This window comes from Dasypus novemcinctus, chromosome 2 (assembly GCF_030445035.2).
Source record: "Dasypus novemcinctus isolate mDasNov1 chromosome 2, mDasNov1.1.hap2, whole genome shotgun sequence".
Classification (NCBI taxonomy): domain Eukaryota; kingdom Metazoa; phylum Chordata; class Mammalia; order Cingulata; family Dasypodidae; genus Dasypus; species Dasypus novemcinctus.
The window spans coordinates 149509415-149536651 of record NC_080674.1 but is presented as its reverse complement, the minus strand read 5'-3'; the positions used below and the strand labels follow the sequence as shown (position 1 = coordinate 149536651).

The following is a 27237-nucleotide window of genomic DNA, read 5'->3' as shown; positions in this document are numbered from 1 at the left end:
ATCTTCTGCTATGTAAAATGTCTGCATGCATGTGTGCATAGCATATAACTACAAGGATAGAGAAATGAATTTAAGATACCTTATTTTAGGAACCTTTGAAATTAAAAAGTAAATATAAGAAACCTAAATATGAGACATAAGCAAACAGAATTGTATGGAAACCGTACCAGTTAAACCAATGAAGAAAAATACATAATTTTAACTTAAATTATTTTACTGGATTTATTTAAATGACTGCCAACTTTAATATCTATGGTAAGTTTAAGCATAAAAATATTAATTATATATTATAAGGAAGAAATATATGGGAAAATCTCATTAGGTTTGAGGATAGAGCAGGAAACATTGTCTAATGCTTTTGATATGTAGCTAAAACTGCATATTGCTTTGTAAATATAATAAGACATTCTCTATAAGCCACGTAATTGCTCCTACCTCACCCCACCCTTGACAGCTTTTTCTAGCTATAACTTTCTTAATAAAAACCACTACGTGTAAATATGGAGAATTGGGTAGAGAAGGTAAAGTAGGTCATGCGTTAAGGAGACTCACCGGATGGGAGGTCGACTCACTGGAATTAAAAGGTGGAAATAAAGGCCCAGATGAACCATCGCAAAGTATGTCTTTTCCTGAACTCAGCTGTTCACTAGATTTCAGAAAATTAAACTCTGTCATTCCCGTTTGCGTGACGCACAGATTGTAGGAATAAGGTAAAGTCCCCTCGCTGTAGCTGGGGGGAACCGCGGATGGAGACTTAGAGCAGAGATCAGGATGAAAGCAGCCCCAGGTGGCGGCGCTCGAGGAGCGTCGCAGGCGCAGGGCGATGGCCAGAGTCACCGCGAGGAGGAAGAGCACTGAGATCAAGGCCAAGGCCACCACCAGGTAAAACTGCAGCTCCGCCTGCGGGTCAGAGGGTGCGGGGCGGTCACTGAGGTCCGGCAGCGCCTCCTGCAGGCTGTCGGCGAAGACCAGGTGCAGCGTGGCGGTGGCCGAGAGGGCCGGCTGCCCGCCGTCGCGCACCGAGACCAGCAGGCGCTGGCGGGCCGCGTCCCTGTCGCCCAAGGCGCGAGCCGTGCGCACCTCGCCCGTGCGCAGCCCCAGGCTGAAGAGCCCGGGCTCGCTGGCCTGCAGCACGTGGTACGACAGCCAGGCGTTGTGGCCCGAGTCGGCGTCCACCGCCACCACCTTGGTGACCAGGTAGCCGGGCTGCGCGGCGCGCGGCACCGTGTCGAAGAGCGCCGAGCCGTCGGGCCCCAGCGCCGGGTACAGCACCCTGGGCGCGTTGTCGTTGCGGTCGCCCACCAACACGCGCAGGCTGACGTTGGCGCCGAGCGCGGGCGAGCCCTGGTCGCGCGCCTGCAGCGTGAGCTGGAAGGCGCGCAGCTGCTCGTGGTCGAAGGTGCGCTGCGCGAACAGCACGCCGCTCTGCGCGCTCAGCGACACGTAGGACGACAGCGCCTGCGGCCCCAGGTCGCTGGCCACGATGGAGTAGGAGACGCGGCCGTTGGGTCCCAAGTCCGGATCTAAGGCGCTGACTTGCGCGATGGAGGCGCCAGGTGGGTTGTTCTCGGCCACGTGGACCGCGTAGGAGGCCTGGTGGAAAACCGGAGCGTTGTCATTGACGTCGCCGATGTGGAGGGTGACACTTTTGCTGGAGGAGAGGGGAGGCCTGCCCCTGTCGGTAGCCGTAATGGTGATGTTATACTCCGGGATCTGCTCGCGGTCTAGCACCCCATCTGTCACTAATTTATACGTGTTACTTGAAGAACTAAGTATTCTAAATGGAACATCTCCTTCTAATTTACAAGAAACTTCTCCGTTTTCTCCGGAATCCTTGTCACGGATTTTGAGCAAAGCAATATGCGTTCCCAGCGCGGTGTTTTCCATTATTGGGTCGGGTAGAGATTGGACTATTATTTCGGGGGCATTGTCGTTTTCATCTAGGACTTCTATCTCCACCGTACATTGAGCAATCATCCCTCCACCATCCCTTGCTTCCAAAATTATCGTATATTCTTTGGCTTCTTCATAATCTAACATATTTCGCATAGTAATTACCCCTGTATTTGAATCTAGATCAAAGTGAGTGATCTGCTCTGCTTCGCTGAAAGAGAAGGTGATCTTCCCATTGACACCTTCATCCTGGTCCGTGGCCATGACCTGAAGCACAGTGGTACCTGAGAACACATTTTCTGGAACGCTCACTCTGTATATGTCCTGACTGAACACTGGGGCATTATCATTGGCGTCAGTCACTAGGACGTCTATCTGTGCAGTGCTACTTAGGGGTGGATTCCCGCAGTCTAAGGCAGTCAAGGTCAAGTGATAGGATTTTTGCTCTTCTCGGTCCAAAGACATCTTCAGTACCAGCTCAGGATATTTACTGCCATCTAATTTCTCCTTATTCACAAGTAAAAAATGATCATTGGGGCTGAGCTGGTAGCTCTGGAAAGAGTTGGTACCAATATCTGCATCATGGGCAGATCCTAAGATAAATCGTGCCCCGGGCTTTGTGGATTCAATAATTTGCAGTTCAAAGGAATCCTGCGTGAATTTTGGCGTGTGGTCATTAATATCCTCGATCTCCACATTGACGTGATAAAAGTCCAGTGGATTTTCAGCGACAGCCTCAAATTCCAGAGCACAGGCTGGCTTCTTCCCGCATATCTGCTCCCTGTCCAGCCTGCTGCTCACAAGCAACTCCCCGCTCTCGGCGCTCACAGTGAAGTAAGGCTTCTCCGAACTGACTCGCAGCTTTCGAGTCGGTAAGTCGTGGACACCGAGCCCCAGGTCCTTGGCGAGGTTCCCCACCACCGAGCCCTTGGGCATCTCCTCGGGAATCCTGTAGCGGATCTGCTCCGAGAGCGCCAGGCAGAACAAAGACAGCAGGAAGGGAAAGAGCACCGGCCGCCTCTCTGCCCGGAGCCTTTCCCCAGCGCCGCTCCCCATCCCTCCTCTTCCCCTCAGTTTGCTCACCAGACTGGAGACTCTGGATTGTAGATGTCCGGAGCTCGAATGGGTTTTATAGTAGCAGTGTGTGTGTGTGTATGTGTGTGTGTGTGTGTGTGTGGGGGGGGGGGGGATGGATTCTCCTTTTCCAGAGGAGGAAGCGGTGTAAACGCTCGCACTGCCTTGGAAAGAACGCCGCGACTGCGCAGGAACATCGCCAGCGTCAAGCTCGCCACTTGGGCCAACAGCGGCGCCCAGAGTCCGCACTCGGAAACTGCAGCCTCTGCTGCTTCAAAATTTAAATTGTGGTTCTAACTGAATAGTCCACGTTCATAGTATAAGTATTTAAAAATTTTAATGTCTCTATCATAACTTTCCAGGTTTTCAGGGAAATTATGCAAATCTCTATATGTCAACACAGTCATTTTCCCATCTTCAATATATGCAGAAGTGACTATAACCCAGATGTGCCCTAAACTATTTTAGAATCGAGTGATTTTGAATACTTATTCATTAGCAATATATTGGATGAATTTTATCCTTTCTTTATTACCTACTAAGATATCTCCAGGCTGACTCATTTCAATTTTTCAGAGGATCAGTAATGAAATTTATGCCATTAAAAGGTTCAATTTCATACTTAGCTCCAAACACATTTCTTCTTCCCGCATAGTTTCAGTCATCTCTTTATAGTAACATTATCTGATTCTCGAGTCCACCATCTCAGTTAATAGTTAATGAAACGATGTGGCCTTTTCAGCAGACCCACTGTATAATTAGTTGACTATTTCAAGTATGTAGCATCAATCTTCGACATTACCAAGGAAATAATATTTGCCTTGCCATGCAAAGTACCAAGTTGTGGTCTATTGCCTTGAGGCACGGGCTCCTATCCCGGCACCTATTAGATACCATCACTACCTCTGAGTGGAGAAAACAAGTCCACAGAAAGTTTACTTGCAATAACTTACCAAGTTTAGTCATTTCTCCTCTTTGTTTAAATTATTTGAAAACATCTAATTAATTTTGGCTTCAGGATTTTCTTTTTTCAAAATACTTGATGACCATATATCTGCCAGAGGACCTTTCCTCACAAAGTGTCAGTAACATCATTTTCTACACAAATGATCTTAACACCTGAACACTACAGAGTATAGGGAATACATTCCCACCGATTGCACAGTTCTTTATATGCAAAATACCACCAAACACAACACTATGCTAAAAAATGTCCTTTTGATTAATACTAAAAAGGCCCCAGGAATAAAGATGACCTTGTCCTCTACCCTTTCCAGGTGATAATTGATATATCGAGTTTTCCTGAAATACCACATAAAGGAATAGGAAGTAGTTAACCCCAGATTGAGTTATTTCTCACTGAACCTTCAGCAGACCCCAAAAATAAAATTGACCACTAGTCTAGGACTTGAATATGTGAGATATCTGCATTCCCAATCTCCCACCTGAGGAGCCCACAGACACACGTCACAAGACTGTGACATTAAAACAACAATTGGAATTCTGTGTTAAAAAGTGCAAATGCCTTTTTCACATATGCTTTGACAACATTTGAAACGACAGTTTGAGATATTTTTGCCAATGGTCTTTTTTGATGGCATTAGACTCCATGTCTGTCATTGATAGAGATAGACCATAGTGAAGTCCCCCGTTTCATTCTTTAGGTCTCAATTAAAGCTTCCACTCAGAGCTCCAACTTTACTAGATAATTATGCTTTATAATAGGCCAGGAAGTGGTCAGTTTTTTCAGGGGCACCAAGCTGAGGAACATGGAGGCAAGAGCAGCACCAAGAAAATAACTTCAGATCTGAATCCTGCAGAGAATCCCGAAAGAGAAGGCTGAGGTGTGTTGCACTCTTGCCAAACCAGTGCATATGAGACTAAACAATTTATCATTCATTCTCATTCATGAAATATATAGGTTTAGGTTAGAAACCAAGTGGAAAATAGCCGAAAGCTTAAAAAATATAATAGTCACTTATTCCCAATCGTGTCCATAGTCTTTTTCTAAACAAATTATACCAAAACCTATATCAATATGTGTTCCATTTTAAAGTATCGCCAGGAAAACAAGTCATTGCATTTGCTTTACTGCTCAACCCCATCTTCAAAGCACTTGCCTCATAAAACAATAAATATCACACAAACTATTATTCCACTTGGAAATAAAAATAAAAGAACTGAACTCACCTGAATACTGTTTTTTTCCCCCTTATTTTCATTAAAATCTATGGATGCTAACAAAGGCTCGCTCTTCTCACAGCTCCCCTGGCTGATGAGCGTGTCCGCGTAGTTGGGCTGCGGGAAGATCACGTGGCTCGTCCGCGAGCCCGCGGTGAGGGACACCTCGTGGGAATAGGTCTGCAGGAAAGCCCGCACCCCGTCCACGCCCACGACGTGCGACGCGGGCACGCTCGCCAACCCGCCTCCCGCAGCCTGGAGCAGGCGCGACTTGTGCCAGCGCCGCATTCTGAGCGCCAGCAGCACGATGACGAAGGCGAGGAAGACACAGGAGACCACCGCTACGGCCACCACCAGGTAGAGCGTGAGATCGGACTCGTCGGGGTCGGCGGGGGTCTTGAAGCTGCCCAGGTCGGCCAGCACGGCTGGGATGCTGTCGGCCACGGCCACGGTGAGCGTGACGGTGGCCGACAGGGGGGGCTGTCCGTGGTCCTGGACGGCCACCACCAGGCTCTGCTTGAGCGCGTCTCTGTCCAGCAGGGCCCGCGCCGTGCGCACCTCGCCCGTGTGCAGCCCCACGGCGAAGAGCCCCGGCTCGCTGGCCTTGAGCAGGCGGTAGGACAGCCAGGCGTTCTGTCCTGAGTCTCTGTCCACCGCCACCACCTTGGTGACCAGGTAGCCGGGCTCTGCGGAGCGGGGTGCCAGCTCCACCCCCGTAGAGCCGTCGGTGGGGAGGGCGGGGTACAGGATCTCCGGAGCGTTGTCGTTCTGGTCCAACAAGAACAGACTCAGCGACGCGTTGCTGCTGAGTGGCGGGTCCCCACTGTCTCGTGCGGTCACCCACAGCTGCAGGTCTCGGAACTGCTCGTAGTCGAAGGACCGCAGTGCGTACAGGACTCCAGTGTCTGAATTGATGGAGATGTAGGAGGACAGGGGTGCCTCCTGGACCGTATCCTCAGCCAGGAAGTAAGCAATCCGGGCATTCTCTTCACTGTCGGGGTCGTGTGCAGTCACCGAGAAGATGGAGGCACCTCTGGGGTTGTTCTCAGGAAGGTAGACCAAGTAGGACGCCTGGTGGAAGGCTGGTGGGTTGTCATTGATGTCTGCCACCTGAATGGAGATGTGCGTTTCTGAGGACAGGGGAGGGGTTCCACCATCTGTGGCTTTTACCGTGATGTTGTACACGGAGAGTTTTTCCCTGTCCAGGTTTTTCTCTGTCACCAATCTATAATAATGTTCTAGTGATCTTTCTAATTTAAAAGGCAGATTGTCTGGAATGGTGCAGGTCACTTCGCCATTCTTTCCAGAATCTCGGTCTTGTAGGTAGAAAAGAGCAATTACTGTCCCAGAAGGTGCATCTTCAGGAATTAAGCTGCTTACTGACGTTACAGTGACTTCTGGAGCATTGTCATTCACATCTAAAATAGTGATCAGTACTTTTGACCTTGCCAGACTACCAGGACCATCCTGCGCCTGAACTTCCATTTCATAGAACCCGGATTCTTCATAATCAAGGGCTTCTAAAGTTGATAACTCACCTGTCAGGGAGTTCAGTTGGAAGAGATGTAAACATTTTTTAGTAATTTTCCAAAAAGAATATGTCACTTCCCCATTGATTCCCTCATCCAGGTCGATGGCATTCACTGTGAGCAGTCTTGTGCCCACTGGAACGTTCTCCGGGACAGTCACTTGGTACTGGGGCAGAGCAAAGACTGGCGCATGGTCATTTATATCCACCACTGTGACTTGGATGCTCACAGTCCCGGATCGGAGTGGGTCGCCTCCATCAGAGGCTGTGAGGAGGAGGTGGTGAACCGCCTCCTCCTCCCGGTCCAGCACGCGCTCCAGCACCAGCTCGGGGTACTTGGTTCCATCATCTCCAGTCTGCATAATCAGGGAGAAATGATGGTTGGGGCTCAAGTGGTAGCTCTGGAGGGAGTTCGTGCCCACATCTGGGTCCACAGCCTCGTTTAATGGAAATCGCACCCCAGGAGCTGAATTCTCCATTATTTTTACATTTATTTCTTCCGTCAAGAATTTAGGAGCGTTATCATTAATATCCATTATTTCCACTTCTATAGGGAAAAGGCTCATTTTATCTTCCATCAGGATGTTAAAATTCACCAGACACCGCGCGCTCTGAGCGCAGAGCTCCTCCCGGTCTATCCTGCCCGCCGTGATCAAGCTGCCGCTTCGCGGGTTCAGCGCGAAAAGCTGCGTCCTACCTCTGGAGACGACGCGGACGCCTCGCTCGGCCAGCTCTCGGGGCTCCAGCCCCAGGTCCTTGGCGATGTTACCCACAAAGGACCCTTTGCCTGTCTCTTCGGGCACCGAGTAGCGAATGTGTCCTGCCCAGGCTTCCCGCCGGGTCCCCAGGAGGACGCAGAGCAGGACAAATCCTCTGTAGTCCCCGCCCCTCGGCTGCGCCGCCATCGTCGTCCTGCTGAGCTTAGACACTGCGCTCTTTCGGGATGTGCTTCTGAGCGTGGACCTGCCCTCAGTATTCGGAAAGTGAGGCCAGAGCCCGTGGAACAGAGGCCTGAATGGTGCAAATCCGAGGAGAGTTTGTTTTAATCTCTTCTTTCTTTGAGCTGTAAAAGCTTGGTGGTTCGGGCCGATCTCTCGCACCATTTCCCCCCGCGGTTGGTGAACAGCGGCACTCAGAGTCCTTAGTACGTTACTGCACGACATTGTAGCAAAATAAACTGGTTTTTCAGAAAATTGTTTCAACCTCCAAATTTTCTCCTTTTAGCAAAAACTTTTTTCACTCCAGACCCCGCTGACATAATAAAAAACCCATTTCAAAAAACTGTGAGTTAATGCTTCATTGTTCATGGATGGATGTTTGATAAATCCCAGATAATTTTTAAATTTATTTTTTTATGAGAAGTTGTAGGTTTACAGAAAAATCATGCAGAAAATATAGAGTTCCTATATACTCTCAAACACAGTAATCCCTATTATTAGGACTTTGCATTAGTGTGGCACATTTGTTACAATTGATGACAAATATTAATAGTTATAGTCAATAGTTTACATTAGGGCTCACTGTGTTGTACAGTCCTATTAAGGTTTAAATTTTTTTTATTATACTAACATATATAAAACAATTTTTAACCACATTCAAATAAATAATTCAGATTACATTCACAATGTTGTGCTACCATCCCCACCATCCATTTCCATCACCCCCAAAAGAAATGCTGTACTAATTAAATATTAACTCCCCATTCCCTACTCCTACCCCAGCCCCTGGTAACCTGTATTCCAGTTTCTGACTCTATGGATTTGCTTGTACTTATTTCATATCGGTGAGAGCACACAATATTTGTCCTATTGTGTCTGATTTATTTCACTCAACATGATGTCTTCAAGGTTCATCCATGTTGTTCCATGTATCAGACTTCACTCATTTTTACAGAATAATATTCCACAAACGTGTATTTGTATACATACGTATATTGATTGTATGAATAATATCTTATTGTATATATACCACATTTTGTTTATTTCTTCAACTGTTGATGGATACTGGAGTTGCTTCCATCTTTTGGCAATTGTGAATAATGCCGCTATGAACATCAGTGTGAAAATTTCAGTTCTTTGGGGTATACACCTAGAAGTTGGATCATTGGGTCCTACGTATTTTCACATTTAACTTCCCAAGGAATCAAATTTTTTCCACCATGGATGCACCATTTTATACTTCCACTGACAATGAACAAGTGTTCCTATTTCTCTCTATCGCCTCCTACACCTGTTATTTTCCATTTTTTAAATAGCAACCATTCTAGTGGGTATGGAATAGTATCTCATTGTGGTTTTGATCTGCATTTCTCCCCGGGGTAATGATGTTGAGCATCTTTTCCTGTGTTTATTGGCCATTTATATGTCTTCTTTGGAGAAATGTCTATTCATCTCTTTGCCCAATTTTAAAATTGGGTTCCTTGTCTTTTTCTTGTTGAATTCCAGATAATTAAAAAATCTCTGACCTGCACTGCCACTTTGAAGTGACTCTTTTGGGCATTGCCTCATATGTTCTTGCACATAGAGAAAAAATAGCCATTGCAAGTAAAAAGGTTAAATTTACTTTAAAAATACATATAAACAATGCTATACAGAAATTATTTATATAAGGATAGAATGAATTTTAATTAATTCAGTACTACTACTGAACATATAATATGTTCTAGACACTATCATGCAAGACTCAGAGAATCAAAATTTTCTTTAAAATATAAAGTAGTAAATAAGGTTTTTGGTTGGATAGAACCTCAGAGATGGTCTAGTCCAGTACCTTTACTTGGTTTCATTTTTTTTTTTTTAAGATTTGTTTTTTATTTATTTCTCTCCCCTTCCCCCAATTTCTGCTCTCTATGTCAATTACTGTGTTGCTCTTGTGTCCATTTGCTGTGTGTTCTTCTGTGTCCGCTTACATTAGCAGGCGGCACTGGGAAACTGCCTCTTTTTTGTTGCCTCATCTTGCTGCGTCAGGTCTCCATGTGTGCAGCGCCACTCCTACGCGGGCTGCACTTTTTTCACGCTGGGCGGCTCTCCTCGTGGGAGAGCCTTGCGCGTGCGACTCCCCTACACAGGGACGCCCCTTTGTGGCATGACACTCCTTGTGCCACAGCACTGTGCATGTGCCAGCTCACCACATGGGTCAGGAGGCCCTGGGGATCGAACCCTGGACCCTCCATATGGTAGACGTATGCTCTATCAGTTGAGCCACATCCGCTTCCCCCTAATACTTTTACTTTGAAGATTACAAGTGTGTGTGCGTGTGTGAGGGAGCAGGATATTACCTGTTCCTGATTATACAATAGTAGAACAAAGATGGGAATCTATATGTCCTGATCCCATCTTGTGAGAAGAGAAAAGGGAATCATTGGCCTGGCTGATGATCTGTACTAAAAAAAGTGCCATTAGAGATGATGTGAGAGGCCAAGCAACAACCATCAGTACTGAAGCAACTCATTTTGTACAGAAAGCAGAACTTTGCAAAGAGGTCTTACTGGTTGAGGCGTGGCAAGAAATTTGCTATTGACTTGACTGCTTCTTTTTCATTATGCCACTTATCCAAATCTTCATCCAACTCTATTCCAGAATAATTGATAAAAAGGAGGGCCTCTAGATATCCTTTGAGCATGCATGCAAGACTCTCTTGAGAGGATCCATAAAGGCACTCATTTAACCACTGATATTGATGGAATAAAGCTCAATTGTTGATGAATGTGAGTCCATTCTCAGCTGGTAGAAAGAAAGCAAATTTCCTTTCACTTAGTTGCAGAAGAAAAGAGAGTGGTCTACTCTGGCATGAAGACCTGGAAGAAAGAGCTTTTCTTTCTGAATTATCTTAAACCCTAGAGCAATAGCTAGTAGCACTAGAGGAGGAACTAAACATAACACTAAAAATACTTGGCTTACTTATTTTTAAAAGAGTTATTTTATTAATGTATTCCCCCTTTTTGTTTTGTACTCTCTATCTGCTCTCTCTGTCCATTCACTGTGTGCTCTCTGTGCTTGTCTTCTCTTTAGGAGGCACCGGGAACTGAACCTGGGACCACCTATGTGGAGAGAGGTGCTCAATTACTTGAGCCATCTCAGCTCCCTGCTTTGTTGTGTCTCTCATTATCTTTCCTCTTTTGTCTCCTTGTTGAGTCATCTTATTGCATCACCTTGCCGTGCCTGCCATCATGCCAGCTCACTTTTTTGCTCGTCTTCTCCAGGAGGCACTGGGAACCAAACCCAGGACCTCCCATGTGATAGGCAGGAGCTTAATAGCTTGAGCCACATCCACTTCCCACTTTGCTTACTTTTGTAGATGTGTATTAGTCAACCAAAGGGGTGTTGAGCCAAGTACCAGAAATCTGTTGGCTTTTATAAAGGGTATTTGGGATAGAAGCTTATAGTCACAAGGTCCTAAAGACTCCAAACTAAAGTACCATAGAAGTACTTCCTTACCCAAAATCTGTTGCTACATGTTGACGCAAGATGGTGGGCCATGTCTACAAGGGTTCAGCCTTCCCCTTCCTCATAAGGTTCGTTGGCCCAGCTTCTTCCAATCTCAGCTGTAAACTGGCATAAGGCTCATCTCTCCTGCCAGGGCTCATTTCTTTCCGGGCTCAACTGCTCTATTCTCTTCACTGGGTCAGCTGTAGACTATCAGGCTCATCTCTCTTCTCTGGGCTTCTGCCTTGTCTAATGGGCTGTCTCTCTTCCATTGCTGTCTTCTCTGTGTGTCTACTTCCGTGTGAGAATCTGATATATCAGCCCACCAAGGGAGTTGGGACTCAATGCTGAATCACATTCTAATGATGTGGTTGAATCAAAGCCCTAATCTTAACATAATTTAATCAGACATCATAGCTGGATCTAATACAATCAAAAGGTTATCATGCCCAGAGGAACAGACCAGTTTACAAGCATAGTCTATATCTCTTTTTGGAATTCACAAATAATATCAAACTGCCACAAGGAAGTTCCTAACTAAGTAACTTATTCCTGCTCACTAAAGGCATGATTCCAAAGGCATTATTTGAGTGAACTGATGTTTGAGTGTGTCAAAATAATTTATAGTCATATTTGCCTTTAACAAATATATAAAACTTGGAACTTTTGTTTAAAGGAACCAAGATAGGTATTATTGATGAATTCCATAAGCAGGAATTAAATACTATTTGTTTAGCAGTAGTTTAAAACTTCTTGTTGATGCAAGTGAAGTGTATGGTCATGGAAGAACATGAGTACTTGCAGACACTTTCAAACAAAACTTACTGTCTGGAGGTTTTGGCTCCCAGTATCTTGATCCCTTTTCCCCTGATGCCTCAAAATCCATAGTTTCACTTCACATTTGTCTTATTTTTAATTTTACCTCAATTAACTTATTATTTGTGGTATCTTCTTTGGAATTAAATAAATATGTTAGTTAAAAAAGATTATAAACATATTCTGAACACAAATCATACCTTAGAGAGTGAATGGGTGCATTATCTCTAGTATTCAAGTTTTCTAAGACATTCCGCAACATAAACTTAAATATTAAACATCTTCACTAGCCCACTAAGATGTGTTTAATAAAATATAACTTAAGTGTACTATATAACATTGAAATGATTTTGTAGTTTTAAAGGGAGAATGTTATTATTGATTGAGTAATTGGGAAGAATCCTAACTTTTATTTGTTTACTTACATTTTAAAACATTCTATAGGAAGTCTATTTACTTTCCTAGTCATTGAGTTATTTATCTTTTCTCCTTTCATTATGGAACTTTATTCTATTGTAGAATCATTTGTTTGGAGTTCTGCTTAGGCTTTCACTCCCAAGCAAATATGGAGATATTTTCTAACAATTCTCTCCAAGACTTCATAACCCCCTTTGACAACTGGCACCTCAGCCAGAAGTTCAATCAGGAATAGGTGGTTTTCACAGATGATTAAACATCCCAACAATGTGGTAGATTTTTCTGTTCCTTCAAAAATCAATACATGCTCAAAATCTCAGCCAGCCTGTCTTATTATTAATGATCTAAATGTAGATCAAAGAGCCTCATTTAGTTATAACTTATCAAATTCCATAATTTCTAGAATGTTTAACACTTGGTCAGCCCATATGAATGAAAGATTATTGTGAGAGTAGAATCTGATAGTTTTTCCTTTAGTGAAATGTTTTATCTGTTTAAATGAAATGGTCAAAGGTAACTAAGATAAGAGAATAAAACAAACCAGCCTACTGTCCATGAACCCGTTAGTGCGTTGTGCTTGTACCAATGGATGTTCAAAATGTAGTTTAAATCACCCAATTGGTGATATAGTAAAATGACATTCACACCATCAGAGCATGTGAAACAAACCACAATATTTGTAGAAGAAAGCATCAGACCCACAAGACCAATACCCAAGACTCAAGTTTTTAAAAGTTGTTAAATTTTGATTAAAACCTTCAAAGAATTATATTAAAATGTCCAACCAAATTAGACTTGGAAATATATATATTGAAGTCTTTAGAATCTTGAATTAAATAATTCTACAGTAATTGCTCAAATGCAACAATCACAATATTAGTTTCTAGTAACACATTACTGTTAGTACCTTATTTAAAGAGGATGGGCTCAATATTATCTTTGTGAGGACTGGCTCTTATAAAGAAGATTCTCATTTATTTTCAAGATTTCTTCTCAAAATATTTTACATGTACATACCAAATTCAGATGCACAAGGGGTGTATACACTGTATAAGCAAATTATAAACTCCTTCAATTCAGGTAGGAAAATATCTTGGCTATAATGCATTCAACAAACTCATCAAGTTGTAAAATATCCTGTTTGCATTAATTCCAGACCATCAATATAACTTTTGAAAGAGTTCTAATAATGGAATTTCCTACCTCTCTAACAGTCCATTTTCTGTTAGAACAACTTTGACATTTCAAACCTTTGCTTCTTTCGAAAGCAAATAGTTCATTCACACCTGTGGGCCAGGATGAAAAAGATCAATCATTCTTCTAAATGTCAACCCCTTTTTCCTTCAAATATTTGATTAAAGAGTGCCCATATGATAGAAGCATTATTTTATCTGGGTTAAACATGTTGAATTATTTAAATTCTTACTTGAATACTATAAATGCTGTATTTTCCTTCCTACCAGTCAGTCTTCTATTTTTAGAGATATTTTCTGTAAAAGTATACTTCTGAGCATAATTTAAAATTCTTTTTGATTTTTAAAAGATTGTAAAGTACACAGTACATAGAAGCCACTGTAGTAGGTGCATCACATCAGATGCTTACATATATTTATGAAGAATCCAATAATTACAGTAATGGTGATGTCAAAATACTTTTCAGTTATATTACTTTATAGTTTGAAAAAATTTTCATAAGTCATTTTATTTTCCCAGAATTTGCATGAGGTAGATAAGACAAGTATTTTTTATTTTAAATGGAAGACTACAGAGATTGTGGTTGACCCAATAAAAATAACTCATAGTTGCAGGAATATGATTAACATCTTCTAAAACCAAAGCCAAGGTCCTCCCTCCTACAGATTTCAATGACTCATCCTTTTTTAAAAGTTTTCATTTCTAAGTGGTTAAAGGGGGAAATATCTCTCAAATGTCTCCATCATCTTAGAAGCATTAAGTAATACTTGAAATAAAAAATAAGGTCCTATTGTCTATGAGGTGCAGAGGTGCCCAAAGATGTACTTACCAAATCCAATGGATGTGTCATGATGATGGGAACGAGTGTTGTTGGGGGGGGGAGGGGGGGTGGGGGGGGTGGGGTTGAATGGGACCTCACATATATATTTTTAATGTAATATTATTACAAAGTCAATAAAAAAAATAAGGTCTTTATAGTCTTTAACTGAAGTTGCAATTCAGATTTTTCATATTAGAAAAAGAAGGGATTTCACAAATGTCACATCATAGAAAAAAAGCTCATAAATGAGATGAATGCAATCCAAGGCACAAACAGTTGGTCAAACAGGAGGAAAGTAAAGAAATCTAGGGCATTCATTATTAAGATATTTTTATGAAATTCAAGAAAACTAATTTTAGGAGAGAGAGCTATTGATATAAAAGAAAGCCCTTCTTAGAGTTATATGATTCACTGCAAAAGACTAAAAAACTAAGCAACTGATCAAGAGATATTAAATTTCCTGTTCAAATAAAACCAATAAAAGCAATAACCTCACCTGAACAAGGGAGTCTTCCTCTTTACAAAAACCTGAATCTTCTTGTATCAAAAGAGGCTGGCTTTTCTCACAGCCTTCTTGGCTGATCAGTGTGTCTGCGTAGTTGGGTTGTGGGAAAATAATGTGGCTCGTCCGCGAGTCCGCGGTGAGGGACACCTCGTGGGAATAGGTCTGCAGGAAAGCCCGCACCCCGTCCACGCCCACGAAGTGCGACGCGGGCACGCTCGCCAACCCGCCTCCCGCAGTCTGGAGCAGGCGGGACTTGTGCCAGCGCCGCATTCTGAGCGCCAGCAGCACGATGACGAAGGCGAGGAAGACGCACGAGACCGCCGCTACGGCCACCACCAGGTAGAGAGTGAGATCGGACGCGTCGGGGTCGGCGGGGGTCTTGATGCTGCCCAGGTCGGCCAGCACGGCTGGGATGCTGTCGGCCACGGCCACGGTGAGCGTGACGGTGGCCGACAGGGGGGGCTGTCCGTGGTCCTGGACGGCCACCACCAGGCTCTGCTTGAGCGCGTCTCTGTCCAGCAGGGCCCGCGCCGTGCGCACCTCGCCCGTGTGCAGCCCCACGGCGAAGAGCCCCGGCTCGCTGGCCTTGAGCAGGCGGTAGGACAGCCAGGCGTTCTGTCCTGAGTCCCTGTCCACCGCCACCACCTTGGTGACCAGGTAGCCGGGCTCTGCAGAGCGGGGTGTCAGTTCCACACCAGTGGATCCGTCCGTGGGAATGGCAGGATACAAGATCTCGGGCACGTTGTCGTTCTGATCCAGCACGAACAGACTCAGTGACACGTTGCTGCTGAGTGGCGGGTCTCCGCTGTCACGTGCTGTCACTCTCATTTGCAGATTGCGAAACTGTTCGTAGTCGAAGGAACGCAGTGCATACAGGACCCCAGTGTCAGAGTTGATGGAGACATACGAGGACAGCGGTGCCCCTTGGAAAGTGTCCTCAGCCAGGGAATAACCTATCTGGGCATTCTCTTCACTGTCAGGGTCATGTGCAGTCACTGAATAAATGGAGGCACCTCTAGGGTTGTTCTCAGGGACGTAGATTGCGTAGGACATCTGAGGGAAGACAGGTGGGTTGTCATTGATGTCGGCCACGTTTAGGGAGATGAGTGTTTCTGTAGACAGAGGTGGCATTCCTTTGTCTGTGGCTGTTACGGTGATATTGTACAAGGACACCTGCTCTCGGTCTAGAACAGTATTTGTTACTAATCGATAATAATTGTCTACTGATGTTTCCAATTCAAATGGTAAACTTTGGGAGATGGAACACATTACCAGACCATTAAGTCCGGCGTCTCGATCATGCACTTGGAAAAGAGCAATTACTGTCCCTGCGGGAGCATTTTCAGCAATTGTTCTACTTCCAGAAGTAACGACCACTTCTGGCACATTATCATTTACATCCAAGATAGTTATTAAGACTTTGGCTCTGTCTCGAAGACCTGGCCTATCCTGGGCTTCAACATCCAGCTCATAGAAGTTTGAGTCCTCATAGTCTAGATTTGCAGAAATTGATATTGCTCCAGTCAAAACATTCAAGGAGAAAATTTGTGAGATCTTCTCCGTTATCTTCACAAAGGAATATATTACTTCTGCGTGCACTCCTTCATCACGGTCGGTGGCATTTACCGACAGCACTGTTGTGCCCACTGGCAGATTTTCAGGGACACTCAGGCGGTAGATAGGTTGAGTAAACACCGGAGCATTGTCATTCACATCTAGGACAGTTACCTGAATTCTCGCTACCCCTGAGCGCGCAGGTTCACCGCCATCCATGGCCGTCAGGACCAGGTGGTGAACGGCCTCTCCCTCGCGGTCCAGGGCCCGCTCCAGCACCAGCTCCGGGTACTTGGGCCCCTCAGCTTCGCTCTGCATGTCCACTGAGAAATGACTATCCCCACTAAGCTTGCAGCCCTGAAGCGAGTTCATGCCCACGTCTGGGTCATAGACTCCCATTAATGGAAAGCGAGAGGATGGAGCTGCGTTTTCGACAATTTTCACTTCCAATTCTTCCCTGAAGAATCGGGGAGGGTTGTCATTAATGTCCATTATTTCCACTTCCACCGGATAAAGATTCAGTTTATCCTCAACGAGGATGTTAATATTCACCAGACACCGCGCGCTCTGAGCGCAGAGCTCCTCCCGGTCTATCCTGCCCGCCGTGATCAAGCTGCCGCTTCGCGGGTTCAGCGCGAAAAGCTGCGTCCTACCTCTGGAGACGACGCGGACGCCGCGCTCCGCCAGCTCCCGGGGTTCCAGCCCCAGGTCCGTGGCGATGTCGCCCACGAAGGAACCTTTCTCCAGCTCCTCAGGAATGGAGTAGCGGATCTGCTCCGTCCCGGCACCCCGCAGCTTCCCCAGCAGAGTGAAGAGCAGCACCAGCGCGCCGCGGTGCCAGCTCCCCTGCAGAGCCGCCATTCCTGGCTCCTTGTGGACTTGCCTGGGATTATAAGTAGGAGGAACAGGTCCGCATCACGCTTGTGCTTCTCAGAGTTAGAAGTCAAAGGTCCATAAACAAGCAGAGACCAGATGCGAAGTGTCTGAGGTTGGAATTTCTGCGTAGCGGGAGAGCTTTTGTGTCCTCTCTGCTTTGTGCTTGGAGGCTAGAACTCGAGTTCCCATGGCTATTCTCGCCCCGGTTAGTGAACAGCGACGCTTAGAGTCCTAATTTAATACTGCACCGTTTTGGAGGATTTTATTTCTGCTAAATCTGCACAGATGACATTCACAATAATTCTCTCTCCAAGAAAGGGAAGCATTTGGAAGAATAAAAGAGCTCATTTTGAAAAATTTCAAATGTTCCCTGGAACTCACCTCCCATTTTAAAGAAAATATCTCTTAGTGCCTTGAAGAACAGAAATAATATTACACGTTTCTGTAGATCTTGAATTATCACCCTTCACCATCATATTACATATTTCTTATTTTCAGCATTTTCAATAAGGGCACCAACAACCATACACACACATATGTAGTTTTTGGATTATAGAAATTTGAATAAAATGGAAAGTTTCCAATACACTGAAGCATAAATCCACAGGTCACCAGACATACAACACTCAGCAGGAAAACACAAAACAGCAAGCTTACGCAATCATGGTAACTGAGCCATGGTCTTGTTCTCAGAAGCTTCATCCATTTGCCAGGTGTGCTCTCCTGGGTCCAGAGCTCACCATGGCTTCTGAGGGCATATTTGATGAGGCCGTGGCCCCCAGAGCACCACTGCCTGGGCCATGGTGGTGCTGGCTCTGCTCAAGGGGCAGGGCAGTCGCCAGCACATTTAAACAGTCTACTGAACATCCTCGAAATATCAAAGTGAGAAACAAGAAGGCAACAGTATTTTCAGAAAGATGTTAGCAAGTAAGGACAGCCCCAGCTACATTTCTTTGGCTTCTTGGGTAGTGGGCTCCAGAACAGCAGTATGTGAGGCTCTGGTTCATGTAACAGACCCACTCCTGACTCTGCTGAATGCCAAGATTCCTTCATCCCAATCAAGATATCAAATGGGTTTTAGGGATCAGCTTGGCGATGTCCTTGGGCAACATGACTCGAACTCCTTACTGTCATTTTTGTCTCAATAGTAAATTTGTTTGTACATGATCACTACGACTGAGGGGACTCAGCCCACCACCACCAACCTCCAGACATCTCTCACACACATATTTTTAACCAAGTTCACTACAGTGCCATTATGGCAAGAATTACCATTTTTAGATGCCACTATCTATTTTATATATAAGCAAATTAAAACTGTCCTAACTCAGACAACATCTATGATGGGTACTTTCAAAAATACGGAAGGGAAGGGAAAGATACAGGCTATTCTGAAAAATATATTTTAGGCTGAGCGCATCAAATGATTTTTTATCAGTTGAAAATAAGTAAGCCAATTAATTGTCTAAATTTGTGTTTAATTCTATATAGATATAGCTCACAATGACAGTGTGAGATACTAATGTATTAAAATGATTCAGATTATATTTAATGATTTAAGAAATTTCATGACCAATACAAGACAACGTTCAATGAAAGAACAACCGCAACACAGATAAATGGACAGAGAATTCCTATCATCATTCTACTCCCAGAAGAATCAATAAAACACAATGATACCAGAAACATATTTAAGCTGTATAACTTTTACCTCTAAAATAATGAATTGAAACTTAAATATTTTTATGGGGTAAAGGGTTTTGAAAAAACTCACCTGTTGCAAATGAACTGAATTAGATGTCATTTGGGGGTTGTCTTTACTGGTACTTTCAAACCAAGAGGCTTCATCACACAGGAAATTCTGAGGTGGAGCCATTTCCGGAGTCATGTTGAGAAAATTAAATTCGGTCTTTGCCGAATGAGAGGCAACGCACAGATTGTAGGTGTAAGGCAAAGTACCCTCACTGTAGTTCAGGGAAACCCCAGGTCCAGACTTGGAGCTGAGACCAGGCTGAAAGCAGCCCCAGGCAGTGGCACTGATGGATCGTCGCAGGCGCAGTGCGACGGCCAGAGTCACTGCGAGGAGGAAGAGCACAGAGATCAAGGCCAGAGCCACCACCAGGTAAAACTGTAACTCCGCCTGGGGATCAGAGGGTGCGGGGCGGTCGCTGAGGTCCGGTAAGGCCTCTTGCAGGCTGTCAGCGAAGACCAGGTGCAGCGTGGCGGTGGCCGAGAGGGCCGGCTGCCCGCCGTCGCGCACCGAGACCAGCAGGCGCTGGCGGGCCGCGTCCCTGTCGCCCAAGGCGCGAGCCGTGCGCACCTCGCCCGTGCGCAGCCCCAGGCTGAAGAGCCCGGGCTCGCTGGCCTGCAGCACGTGGTACGACAGCCAGGCGTTGTGGCCCGAGTCGGCGTCCACCGCCACCACCTTGGTGACCAGGTAGCCGGGCTGCGCGGCGCGCGGCACCGTGTCGAAGAGCGCCGAGCCGTCGGGCCCCAGCGCCGGGTACAGCACCCTGGGCGCGTTGTCGTTGCGGTCGCCCACCAACACGCGCAGGCTGACGTTGGCGCCGAGCGCGGGCGAGCCCTGGTCGCGCGCCTGCAGCGTGAGCTGGAAGGCGCGCAGCTGCTCGTGGTCGAAGGCGCGCTGCGCGAACAGCACGCCGCTCTGCGCGCTCAGCGACACGTAGGACGACAGCGCCTGCGGCCCCAGATCGCTGGCCACGATGGAGTAGGAGACGCGGCCGTTGGGCCCCAGATCGGGGTCAAAGGCGCTGACTTGCACGATGGAGGCGCCGGGTGGATTGTTCTCGGCCACGTGGACCACGTAGGAGGCCTGGTGGAAAACTGGCGCGTTGTCGTTTACATCACCGATTTGCAGGATGATGCTGGTGCTGGAGGAGAGGGGTGGTTTGCCCTTGTCTGTGGCCGTGATAGTGACGTTATATTCCGGGGTCTGCTCCCGGTCCAGGGCTCCATCTGTCACCAACTTGTATGTGTTTTTTGTATCCTGGACTATTTTAAATGGGAAATTTCCTTTTAGTTGACACAGGATTTCTCTATTAAATTCAGAATCTCGATCATGTGTTTTGATCAAGGCAACAACAGTCCCCAATTCGGCATCTTCTTGTATAAGTTTGGATTCAAATGCAAGGGTTATTTCGGGGATATTATCGTTTTCGTCCAAAATATCTATTTGTATTTTACAATGCGCAGTGTGATGTCCTCCATCCTTTGCTTCCACCCCAATAGTGTAGCTATCCCTCTCTTCAAAGTCCAGTCCTCCACTAGTAATGAGTTCTCCTGTTTTACCATCCAGCTTGAACACTTGTCTCACTGTCTTGTCAGTGTTGATAAAGGCGTAAGTAATCTCAGCATTGAGGCCCTCATCGGGATCAGTAGCCATCACTCTTAGCACCGAGGTACCCGCGGGCACATTCTCTCGAACACTGACCCTGTATGTCTCCTGGGTAAACGCTGGTGGGTTATCATTTGCATCTGCAACAACTACCTTGATCTGGGTAGTGCCACTTCTGGCCGGCTCGCCCCCGTCCACGGCTGTAAGGACCAGGTGATGGCAGCACTGCTTTTCCCTGTCCAGGGGTGACTTCACTACTAGCTCCGGGTACCTACTGCCATCTGGGTTCTCCTTCTGAATCAAAGAGAAATGCGCATTGGGGCTGAGGTGGTACTGCTGCAGTGCATTGATACCTGCATCTGAATCGTGCGCAGATTCCAGGGCAAAGGTGGCTCCAGTTAGCGCCATTTCACTGATTTCCAGCTCAGTTATATTTCGGGTAAAGGTTGGTGCGTTGTCGTTGACATCCTGGATCATCACAGTTATATGAAAAAAATTTAAAGGCTTTTCAGCGACCATTTCGAATTCCATAACACACGTTGACTTCTTTCCGCAAATCTGTTCTCGGTCTATACGGTCACCCACAAGTAAGTCTCCGTTCTCGGCGCTCACGGTAAAGAATTGCTTCTCTGCACTAACACGCAGGTTCCGAGTAGGCAAATCTCGCATGTTAAGCCCCAGATCCTTGGCGAGGGTCCCCACCAGCGAGCCCCTGGCCAGCTCCTCGGGAATAGTGTAGCGGATCTGCTCCGAGAGCGCCGAGCACAACAATGACAGCAGGAAGGGAAACTGCACTTGCCTCTGCCCAGCCCAGCCCCTCGGTCGGGAGAGGTTTCCCATACCGCGCTCAGCGCCTTGGCCTTGCTGATTCAGAGGAGAGGTGAACGCTAACCGAGCCCAAGAGTTCTCTGAGCCGGAGCAATTCTTGCCTTCTCTCTTGGCGGGTGGGTTCCCAGATGGAAATCTCTGACGCAGAGAGGCAGAGAAAAGAGCGCCCTGTATTCCCCGGATGTCTGTGTGCTGGCGATTCAAGCCCAGACTTCGCTCATTACTAGCCAACAGCGGCACCCCGCGCCTCGTTTGCAGAACTACAGTACTGGTAACTAAACCAGCCCCAAACAAGGAGCTGCTTAGGAGCAAATTCTACTGTATACTGATACCTTATTTCCCCACAGTTTTCAGAGTTGGTACATTTTAAATATACATTGTATCTTCAGCCTGGCTGCCATTTCTTTGAATTTGAGCTTTATCCATCCAAATAAAAGTGATTTTTTACTTGTCAAAGAGAAATAACCTCGCAAAAGATGTTTATTGGCATCATCAAGCTTTTAGTTTCCATTTTCATAAACTGTTATCTTCCATCCTCAGACACGAGGACCAAAAGAATACTATATAGAAAACCATACAGATAGAGTATGAAAGAGTTCAAAGTATCAGCTTGATGTTGTACTAAGTTATTCCACTCTGTTTCTCTTCTAAATTATCAAAGTTATAAACTTCATAGCTTTTGGTTTTATCCTGTGCTTCAGTTTCTCCTAATCTTTTTCATTTTCCCTCCAAAGAATTGATAGTTGAATAAGGAGATTCATTGTTCTTATAAAGTAGAAGTATAGTAAGAATCAGGAGATTCTCTTCTCTGTACTTTCCAAGTATTTGCTTTTAATCAAGTATGACTGAAAAACTATTCTACAAATGGTATTTTTCACACACTACATTATATTGTTCTGAATTGTACTGTTTCTTCTCAGGCATCTTAACAGGATTTTGGGGATGAGGTATGAGAACTTATAATTATTTTATGCTCTTTTATATTCCAAGGAAAGTAATCTGTGTTACCCACTTTTCCTTGATCCTTAGAGTACTATCTGATCACCAACACTTTGTTACTGACACTCTGTCCATAAGCATAACAACTGCCATGTTTCTGAAAGATCCTTGAGTTTTAATTCCACTTCCAAACCAGAAAAACATCTGTAAAGAAATTTTTACCTATACAAAATGCTGTAGCTCTAAAACCTGGCAGGTGTATAGCCATGTTGAAATCACCTTACAAAGGAGGAGCTTTAGAGCATTGTACAGTGCTCATTGTATACAGGATTCTAGATAGCCAGTCATTGGCATTTTTACTTTATACAAATATTAAGAACATCAATGACTTCAGACTTTGCTCCACCACTGCCCAAGCAAATGCCTTTCCAGTGTATGAACTTTTCAATTAGTATGGGAGAGTTATCTTTTCAGAATACATATAGAAGGGCGCATGCAAATACTCATATATTGTATATGTAGCATATACTCTCTGAATTTGTGGGTCAAGCATTTTATGATGCAAAATCTACTGTTAATTTATAGGGGTTTGAAAGACATTTCCATTGCACAAAAAAGTTAATTCTGAGAATACATACCCAAATCTACCACTTTTACTTGAAAATAATGGAAAATTCACTTGACATGTAGGAATGTATGATGTCAGCATCTACAGTTTCTCCTGTTACTTTGGATGCATTCGCTACTCGGTGAGCCTGTGCATTTTACATTGAGGTCAGAATTGTCCATATCTGAATATAATCAGATCCTCTTTAAATAAACATTTAAAAATAAAAATCAAATGTTCCTAGATTTCCAAATGTGTCAGTAAACCTTTCATGTAGTCAAGTATAGTAGCCTGTCATCCCATTAATAATATTCTATTACCATTTTCTTTTCTTAATTCACACTTTGCCTCAGATGGTCAAGGGGTTGAAAGATTGAAAAATTAAGGAACATCTGAACATTTTCAGTACTTTACCAGAAACGGAATAGAGTAGTAGTTCTCCCATTACACAGCACATGCTCATGAAATTTGAGCCTCTTAGACCAGCATTTCATTTTTAAAAAGCTATTACTTTAAGATGAGCACATCCCTCAGAAATTAATTTTTAAAATTTCAAACCACTTTTTCAGTAGAATGATTTTTCTATTGCAAACCTTACAGTTTTGTAATGAATGGTACTTATAATGGCAAAAAGGAAAACATTCCAGTTGGTATTGATTCTGAGATGTGAAGGCGCTAATTGATAACCAGAAATTTTCAGGTATATGATGTATTTATATTTAATGAATGTAGCAGTATGTAACACTTTGGTAGCTTTAAGTTCATCACAGTAATTCTAAGTCTGCTCACCAATTTCTTCTCTCAAATATATACGTTAAATAATTACATGATTCACCCCAAACTTTCCAGATTTAAGAATACTACAAATGCCACTATAAATTTAATCTACTTTGTGATACTTTTCGTGAAGAAGTTTTCTGTTTCTTCCACTGTTTATGTGTAATCTGGAAATTATTTTCTTATGCAAACATCAAGTACACTAATATATCAGTCCTGCACAATATCCTTTCCAAAACAAGTTCACTAATGGTGTTTAGGAAAATATTCAAAAGAAAACAACATATTTAACAATTTGGATCAATGAATATGTCTTCTGTTAACAGAATAACAGTTCTAATGTAACAAAAACTTTGGGTAAAATGATTTAACCACTTCCTTTTAAAAGTACTTGTTTCACTTAAGACTCTATCAATTAGAGTTTCTAAAACATCCATATATTGAAAAAAGACATTAAATCTAAAATATATAATTTGAAAGCAAATAAAGAAAGCAACAATCACCAAATTAAATCTAACCTCTTACTAAAGCAGGTCATGATCCACTAATTTATATAATTAACAGAATTTGATTGTGGCAGAAAAATAAAAGGTAAAACAAATGAAGAAAATGCTCCAGCAATCGATACTAAAAAATAAAACTAACCTGAAAAACTCCTGCTTCTTCTTTGCTTGCAGCTATCTTATCTATCAGAAGAGGCTCGCTCTTCTCACAGCTCCCCTGGCTGATGAGCGTGTCCGCGTAGTTGGGCTGCGGGAAGATCACGTGGCTCGTCCGCGAGCCCGCGGTGAGGGACACCTCGTGGGAATAGGTCTGCAGGAAAGCCCGCACCCCGTCCACGCCCACGAAGTGCGACGCGGGCACGCTCGCCAACCCGCCTCCCGCAGTCTGGAGCAGGCGCGACTTGTGCCAGCGCCGCATTCTGAGCGCCAGCAGCACGATGACAAAGGCGAGGAACACGCACGAGACGGCGGCCACGGCCACCACCAGGTAGAGCGTGAGATCGGACTCGTCGGGGTTGGCGGGGGTCTTGATGCTGCCCAGGTCGGCCAGCACGGCTGGGATGCTGTCGGCCACGGCCACGGTGAGCGTGACGGTGGCCGACAGGGGGGGCTGTCCGTGGTCCTGGACGGCCACCACGAGGCTCTGCTTGAGCGCGTCTCTGTCCAGCAGGGCCCGCGCCGTGCGCACCTCGCCCGTGTGCAGCCCCACGGCGAAGAGCCCCGGCTCGCTGGCCTTGAGCAGGCGGTAGGACAGCCAGGCGTTCTGTCCTGAGTCTCTGTCCACCGCCACCACCTTGGTGACCAGGTAGCCGGGCTCTGCGGAGCGGGGCGCCAGCTCCACGCCTGTAGAGCCGTCGGTGGGGAGGGTGGGGTACAGGATCTCCGGAGCGTTGTCGTTCTGGTCCAGCACGAACAGGTTCAGTGACACGTTGCTGCTGAGTGGCGGGTCCCCGCTGTCTCGTGCGGTCACCCACAGTTGCAGGTCTCGGAACTGCTCATAGTCGAAGGAGCGCAGCGCGTACAGGACACCAGTATCCGAGTTCAAGGAGATGTAGGAGGACAGAGGTGCTCCCTGAACCGTGTTCTCGGCTAGTGAGTAAGTGACCAGAGCGTTGTCACCGCTGTCGGGGTCTTGGGCGGTCACAGAGACGATGGAGACCCCTCTGGGGTTGTTTTCCGGGATGTAGGTGGAGTAGGAAGTGTGAGGGAAGGCAGGCGGGTTGTCATTGATGTCTGCTACTTTCAGGGAGATAAGAGTTTCTGTGGATAGAGGTGGGATTCCACGGTCAATGACGGTGACTGTGATGTTATAATCCGAGGTCTCTTCTCTGTCCAGCGCTCTCGTTGTCAATAACTGATAGTAATTATCAACGGACTTTTCCAGTTTAAAGGGCAGATTCACAGGGATAGAACATGCAATCTCGCCATTGTCTCCAGAATCACCGTCATGTACGCTAAACAGCGCAATTACGGTTCCGGGATGACAGTCTTCAGAGACAGAACTGGTGAGAGAGGCGAGGGTCGCTTCCGGAGCGTTGTCGTTCACGTCCTGTACTGTGACTAGCACCTTAGCGCTGGCAAGTAGCGCGCCTCCATCCTGAGCTTCCACTTCCAAGAGGTAGAATCTGGATTCTTCATAGTCCAAAGATTGCGTAGTTGAGATCACCCCCAGGTTGGAATCAAGTTGGAAAGTCCTTGAAATTTTGTCGTCTTCATTGCGAAAAGAGTAGGTCAATTTCCCGTTTATTCCCTCGTCCGGATCCGTGGCGGTTAGCGTGATCAGCTGCGTGCCAACAGGTATGTTCTCTGGAACATTCACGCGGTACTCAGGTCGACTGAAGAGGGGCGCGTTATCGTTGGCGTCGAGGACCATCACGCGGACGTTCGTGGTGCCAGAGAGCACCGGGTCTCCGCCATCTAAGGCCGAGAGGAGGAGGTCGTGAACAGCCTCTTTCTCGCGGTCCAGGGGCCGTTCCAGCACCAGCTCCGGGTACTTCTGCCCATCACTTCCTCTTCTCACGTCCAGAGAGAAATGCAGATTGGAGCTGAGCTGATAGCTCTGGAGAGAGTTCAAACCCACATCCGGATCCCGCGCAAAGGGGAGGACTAACCGAGTCCCTACTGCCGCATTTTCATTAACTTTTACTTTCAAGTTCTCATCCCGGAAATGCGGGAAATTATCATTAATATCAATAATTTCTACTTCTATTCCATAAATTTTCATTTTATTCTCAATTAGTAAGTTAAAACTCACCAGACACCGCGCGCTCTGCGCGCAGAGCTCCTCCCGGTCTATCCTGCTTGCGGTGATCAAGCTGCCGCTTCGCGAGTTCAGAGCGAAAAGCTGCGTCCTGCCTCTGGAGACCACGCGGCCTCCGCGTTCCGCCAGCTCCCCGGACTCCAGCCCCAGATCCTTGGAGATGTTGCCCACGAAGGAACCTTTCTCCAGCTCCTCAAGCACCGAGTAACGGATTTGCCGGGTCTCGGCCCCCCACAGGCTTCCCAGGAGAGAGAAAAGCAGGAGCAGCTGATGGCAGCACCAGCGCCTTAGTGGATCTGCCATTGCTTTCTCTCCTAATTTTCTTATTTCGCTAAAGCGAAGGGGAACACATTCCCTGTTGAAAATCGGAGAGGGTGGGTGGACAGCTTTTCCCAGGAGCTTGTCTGATCTGAGAGTGTTCAGTGCGGAAGGAGCAGAGCGCCGGATGTTATCTGTCGCAGCTTCTTTAGCAATTTGGTGAACAGCGACGCTCAGAGTCTTATTAAGTTACTGCACCAATTTTGTTTTTATTCCCTATAAATTTGATGGTGTTTTTATTTCTACTAGTTTTGCTGTATACTTAATGTATTACCGTGTGACATTGTTGATGAGCATTTAAGTAAGCTTTCATATTGAATTGGTGAAGGATTTCTACAACCACCCCCGCCCCAGATCAGAAAATAATT

The 27237-nt window shown here is 45.5% G+C and overlaps 1 protein-coding gene across 11 annotated transcripts in view; it reads right to left on the bottom strand.

Moving 5' to 3' along the window:
• The window catches only part of LOC101435103 (protocadherin gamma-C4), a 182200-nt gene that overhangs the window by 115486 nt on the left and 39477 nt on the right, over nt 1-27237 (bottom strand). The window contains exon 1 of one of the 11 annotated variants that reach the window (XM_058286015.1): nt 24434-27005. The exons of 6 other annotated variants lie outside the window; for them this stretch is intronic. In XM_058286015.1, the coding sequence (XP_058141998.1) occupies nt 24434-26854 (2421 nt within the window). In that variant the 5' untranslated portion in view covers nt 26855-27005. Of the gene's footprint in view, nt 1-552; nt 3176-5157; nt 7887-14843; nt 17522-19056; nt 21738-24433; nt 27006-27237 lie in introns of those variants that run through there. 4 more of the 11 variants (XM_058286019.1, XM_058286001.1, XM_058285966.2 and 1 more) reach the window with 4 other exon arrangements.